The sequence below is a fragment of the Morone saxatilis genome, unplaced genomic scaffold (genome assembly GCF_004916995.1).
Source record: "Morone saxatilis isolate NCDOM2014 unplaced genomic scaffold, NCSU_SB_2.0 Contig1, whole genome shotgun sequence".
NCBI lineage: Eukaryota > Metazoa > Chordata > Actinopteri > Moronidae > Morone > Morone saxatilis.
The window spans coordinates 2,702,583-2,708,773 of NW_023339651.1; the positions used below are offsets into that span (position 1 = coordinate 2,702,583).

General features: G+C 40.8%; 2 protein-coding genes across 2 annotated transcripts in view; one reads left to right on the forward strand and one right to left on the reverse strand.

Annotated features, from left to right (window-relative positions):
• Positions 1–3,284, reverse strand: part of chad (chondroadherin) — a 6,993-nt gene extending 3,709 nt beyond the window's left edge. Inside the window, exon 1 of the mRNA XM_035671540.1 lies at positions 2,298–3,284. Within this exon, the coding sequence (XP_035527433.1) occupies positions 2,298–3,083 (786 nt within the window). The 5' untranslated portion in view covers positions 3,084–3,284. The remainder of the gene's footprint in view (positions 1–2,297) is intronic.
• acsf2 (acyl-CoA synthetase family member 2) overlaps positions 1–6,191 on the forward strand; it is a gene marked incomplete at its 5' end in the record, with an annotated part of 29,381 nt that overhangs the window by 18,395 nt on the left and 4,795 nt on the right. The window contains 1 exon segment of the mRNA XM_035671527.1: positions 5,328–5,435. Coding sequence (XP_035527420.1) covers positions 5,328–5,435 — 108 coding nt within the window.

Consider the following 6,191-nt stretch of genomic DNA (forward strand, 5'->3'; position numbering starts at 1 on the left):
TTTTTTTTTTTTTTTTTTGAAGGGTCGTTTTATGTGAGTCTGGAAGAGATGAAGCTGTTTGGAAATTTCCACTGTAGAGCGACAAGTAGCTGAGGGTATTTCTGAAGCAATGGAAGATGGATGACTTCCAGCATGGCCGAGGTGTTTTCACTCTTTCTGTCGTCTCCCTCTTCGGGCCACTCCTCTGCCAGGAAGGCTCGCAAAGGGCCCAATTGTCCATTCAACCGGGGCGATGGCAAGCTAAAAATACTCCTCTTCATGCACTGTGGAACACCCTGCCTCTATTTACCTGTCTCCTAACCCCTCCTGACCTGTTTACAAGACTCTCCCAGTGAAAGTAGAAAACACACCTTGCTGAAAATAACACTTGTGTAATAATTAGACGCAGACATGCTTGGCCAGGGTCCAGCAAACAAAAACACTCTAAAAATACCTGCATTTGGCTGGAAATTGGTTTAATCTCCCTGGCCTCCCTCGCCATCTCCTGCTGCTTCCACCTGGCTCTCGCACAGTCCCGGCGTGAGAAGGTTGTTATTTTACAGTTTTCCCCTCGGGGATGCCTCCATACTGTGGCACAGGTACACTCAAATATTGGATTAACCTCAAGTATGAAGCAAATGTGCACGTAGGAATGTCTGCAAAGTAGTGCGGTATAGCATAGAGCTTGTACTGTATATGTTCATACTGAAGCGGGGTGAGAATCTGGATGAACAGATGGACAGACTGCTGTGTTTAGGGTCAAAGGTTACTGTGAAGCAGTCGGACATGTAAAATGGAGGCTGGATATTTAGGAAGGCTTCAGTTTCAGTGTGTTATGGAAGTAAAAATGTTTCCTAGAGCTCAGCGGTGACGTCTCAAAATGTTGTTTCTTGTTTGATAACTCAGAAGATATTTAATTTACCATCATAAAACAGAGAAAAGCAGTGAATTCTCACATTTCAGGAGCTGAAACCAGCAATTTCTTGGAATTTCTGCTTGAAAAATTAAATTATCAGACAACTTATCGATTCACTGACTAATCGTTTCAGCTCTAATCTTAATTGTATTGAAATCTAGGAGACAGATATCTCAAAACCCAAACAAATTGAACTGAAAATATCTTCATGAAAGGTTACTTTTGGTAATCGGACCCTTTAAAAAATACCTTTTCTCTTAACTTTGTGTATTAAAGTTGCACGGCCATTAAGAGATTAGAGATTCGACATCTAGATACATGTGCACAGTCACAGCAGCAGCCTACACTCACGTAGGGTGATACAGTCGACTATATCTATTAAACACTCTAATTATTAGTTAATCAAGAATGACATGATAATATAAGACAAACTGTTTTTATTTATATAGATAAATGAGAAGAAAACACATATATCTAATAATAATAATTAATATCTTTTCTGCAGTCACAGAAAGATCCTGCTTGTTTCAGCACATGTGCATCCTCTGGTTCACGTCTGCACTCAAAAGACTGCAGAGAATGCAGCATGAGGTTTGCATTATGTGACAGATGGGGGGGATGAGGCAGGAACGCACAAACCAACCACTGCATACTGTAGATTCAGTCACAAAATTCATGTAAATGTGTGGTTGGTTATGTAATGTGATGTATATTCTGCCGACGGGTGGGTGTGGACCGTTGGCAAGCCCATGCGTGTAAATATGCTGATGAAATATAGTCGGGACAAGCTTGCCAAACCAAAACAAATAAAGAAATATTAAAACAGACGTGCAGTATAGAGCCCTTTTTCATGGGATACTTGTTATTCTGCCACTAATTTCTAAAATTTTAAACAATTTTATTTAATACGGAGGATTTATGTCAATTGCAACTTAAGATTTTTAAAAACACTCATGAGCTCTCTGTCATGTCCCCTTCTTTATTTATTTTGTTATTTACTTTTTATTAAGCTTTCTTTTAAGGAACACAGATAAACAAAAGTGAGACATTATGCGCCAACTGGACAAAAAAAAACACCTTTTATAGAAAGAAGAAGTAAATTGAATAAATAAATAAACAAGGAGAGTGTCTCTAAAAAAACAACAAAATCTACATTTATACATAAATGTTAATGCATTTTAAACAATTTTCATACCTTTTCTTTCTATCTCTTCATAATATTTAATGTGATGTGATTATTTTGTCCTTTATGGAGGTTAAACTAATAGATCCCTTAAATTTTAAGCCAAAAACATTGTTTTTTTTTTTGTTTTTTTAAGTGCTTTAAATGTGCACGTTAGGCATTAGATATTAAAATCATGCTAAGTCTTTCTAGTAAATACCAGTAAAACCATAGACTGACCTTCTCCAGACCCATGCTGTCCAGGTTTAGTTTCTCCATGTAGCGGCCAAAGCTCTGGAAGGCGTTGTCTGGGATGGTCCTCATGGGGTTCTTCCCCAGCGTGAGTTCCTCCACCACTCGCAGTTTGCTCATTGCCACGCTGGGGTAGGTGGACATCTTGTTACTGTCCAGGTGAAGTATAGCGAGGTTCTCCACATCGTCCAGAGAGCCCGGCTGCATGGTCGTCAGCTCGTTCCCGCTCATGTGCAGCCAGCGCAAGTCTTTAGCGCCCGCGAAGGTCCCTGGCCGCAGCTCCCGGAGCTTGTTGTCATTGAGCTGCAGGATGAAGAGGTTGATCATGGGGGAGAAGATGCCCTTGGCCAGGTCGCTGATCTGGTTCCCGTCTAAGTAGAGGTAGGTGAGCTCGGTGAGGTCCTCGAAGGCGCCGGGCTTGATGCTGTTGATCTCGTTGTTGGACAGGTAGAGGTAGATGAGCTTCTTCAGCCCCTTGAAGGCCTGGGATCCGATCTCTCGGAGCTGACAGTGCTGCATGTGCAGAGAGATGAGTCCCTTGCTCTCGCTGAAGGCCCCCGTGGGTATGCTGCCCAGGTTGTTCCTCTGCAGGTTCAGCAAACGGGTGACCTCCGACACCCGGGGGATCTTCTTCAGCCCGACGCTGTCACAGATGACGTGCTGGAGGTCACCGTGGCAGTGGCACAGCGAGGGGCACTGGCTCGGGGCTCCCTGCACCGCAGGGCCCAGGACCAGGAGGCAGGTCCCCAGCAACAACCAGCTCACACAACGCATGCTGACCAGCCAATGTCAATTTCTTGGCGTCTTTCAGTCTTTTAGCAGAACAGGAACAAGCAGAAAAACCAACAGACGAGAAGTCTGAAGAAGAAAAAGCGAAAGGTTGAACTGAATGTTTGTGTTGAGAGAAACAGACGCAGAGCGAAGGAGTGAAAAGGTGAGTGACTGAGCAAAGGTGGGCAGAGGCATTCACTTTGAGAGGAGGATGGCCAGTCAACAGAACACACGGCACTATTTATAACATTTACTTGAGGAAAAAAAAAAAGAAAAAACGAGGAGGGCTTGCCAGGGTGTTAGAGTGAGAGGTTTGCAAGAGGAAGTCAAGTGTCTGTGAGAATTTAACCCTAAATGAGCAGGAAGACGAGCTTGCGGGGACCGACTCTGTCTCTTTTGCTACTGGCAGCAACATGAAATCGCTGCTGGATGCACATGTGCAGACAAATCAAAAGACACATGCACATGTAACAGGTGAATGTTTTAACAACGTGGCATGAGGTCAGGTTCGATCAGCGCACGCTTCCAGACACCTCTATTGTTTTTCAGTCTGCGGTGGCAGGAAAGGGAGCCACTCCTGTGCAGCTGTTTTATAACCTATAATAGTCTCCAGATGGCTGGCAAGACGCGAGATGCTGTTTCAATCCATAACAATTGCAAAAGATACTTTACAAAGGAAGGTTTTTGGATACCGCTTTACATTCCTGTGTGCATTCTTTCTTTAGAAATGGAGGGTGGTATTATGTAATGGCCTTTTCCAGTGAAAACCTGTGAGTTGTTAAAGTGATTGTGGCTGATCGGGTTTCAACTTTAAGGCTTAAGTGAGAATAAAGTCTGTCGCTGTGAGGATAAAACTTTATTTAAGGTGTTCATTGCACCTGCTTTTAGCAATAAAAGGGGGAAGGTTTAGAAAAAAAGAGCAGCAGGACTTTGTTGACTGGCTCAGGTCAGTGGATGGTTTGGCTTCAGGTGGTTGCGTTTATAAGATGGATGGACCCACCCAGGATAACTGGAATCTAGAGTTTACTTAACAAATCTGACATTTTATTGGGAATATCATCTCCTCCCTGATTTTCCAGGTGAAGTTCTCACTCTGAAAAGCCCTGCAGGTCCCATTGGTCCAACAGGCTCACTCCCTCTTATTGAATATGCACCTGTGAGCTCTACAGTATATTTTACCCTTCCGTCTCTTTTTAAATTAAGTGTCTCCAGCTATCAGGTAAATGGAATGAAGGGAAAAGCTGAAACACTGAAGTACAAACTTTGGGTTTTTCAATAACCAATTATTGGTTGAGTAATTTTTCCAGCACAGCATGTCAAATATTTGGTGGTTACAGCTCAATAATATGAGGATTTGCAGCTGTTTTATATCACTGCAAATTGAATTAATTTGGGTTCAAGACCGTTTATCAGACAAAACAAGACATCTATCACCTATTTTCTGACATTTCAAAGATCAAAATAAAATATTCAAAGAATATTATAATTTCTCAATCTGCTTGTTGTTTATTTTTAACTGTCTGGATTACATTTATTAATGTATTTAATTAATATTTATTTACTGATTATTATTATTAGTAGTAGTATTAGTATTATTATTAGTATTGATATTTTATTATTATTATTGTATTAATCTTTTTAATGTATTATTATTATTATTAATTATAAATTGTATAATCTTTTTTCTTTTTTCTTTCCATTTATTGTAATTCATTATTTGTTTTAACTCAGCATAACATAACAAGCATTTTTCTCTGTTTCTCGACATCATTGTAAATGAGGGAAACCTTCTCAAGACTTAAAGGATTGATTGATTGATTGATTGATTGATTGATTGATTGATTGATTGATTGATTGATTGATTGATTAGAACCATTGTAATCAAGGATGCGTCACCAACAGAGGGCGATGCACAATGTAAAGCGACCTGTAGAATATGACATGCCCACTTTGGTTCCCAAATCTGTTGCTGTTTGGTTCCAGTTGGGAACTAATTGAGGTGTGGGAACCAGAATGGAACCGGTTTCCTGTTGGTGGAAAAGACCAACTTGTCAGCTGGGATCGACTTTAGCTCCCCACAACCCTCCGAAGGATCAGTGGCTGTAGATAATGGATAGTGGATCTTGGTATCAATGATCAGGAGCCACACATCGAGCTCCCAGACAAATAACCCCGTCCATCAGGGAACTAGTTAGAGGTCCTAAATCCTTCTCTCTGCTCATACTCTGCTGTTTGTGTGTTTGACAGATTGGATACGGTACCACGGAGAACAGCCCTGTGACGTTCTGTGCCGACCCGCTGGACAACATGGACAGGAAGTCCGAGACCGTCGGCTTCATCATGGACCACTTAGAGGTATTACCTCAATGTGATGTGGAAGCAGAAATATGATTGAATTTAATACGATTTAAGTAAGAATATTTCTCCACTTTATACACTCAGTGGCCACTTTGTTAGGTACGCCTGCTTTAGTCAATATTCTGTACAAACACTGTACAGCTCTTTATTTTAGAACATATGTTTTATACTTACATTTGGAGAGTTCACTTACAGATTCATACAGTTTATAGAGTATTTGTAACATTTCAACTGTTTAGTCAGGACTACTTTGGTCAAAAAGAAAACTTATGTTATAAGTATGTTATATTCGGTGTTATTAGTTCTGTTCTGGGACCTTCCTGCCCTTCTAAGTGCAGACGTGGAAAGCTCAATGCAAGGAGAGCAGCAGTAAAGGTACAGAAGAGAGCAGGCATCCATAACAACAGAATTAACATTGATTAAATTAGAAACGGCATAAAAGGAGGAGCCGGGGTGGAGGCAGGTTGCAGAGGATTGTACATGTTTACAATCAGCTGATGTGGCTGGAACAGCATTTTTTATCAAAACAACAAAAAACTAAACAGCTGCTTCATTTCCAACACTGGGACAAGAAGATTTTTTCTTAAACTCAGAAGTTATGCGAGTGGTCTTACTCTTAAAATAATGAAAATAATCTTGTTCCTCTGCTGGGATATTATGCAAACCATTGTTGTTACTGGTTAAATTGAGCTCAATATTAGCTGTAATATCTTATTGAGACTGTAAGTGAGATATATTTTCTTAAAACCAGAT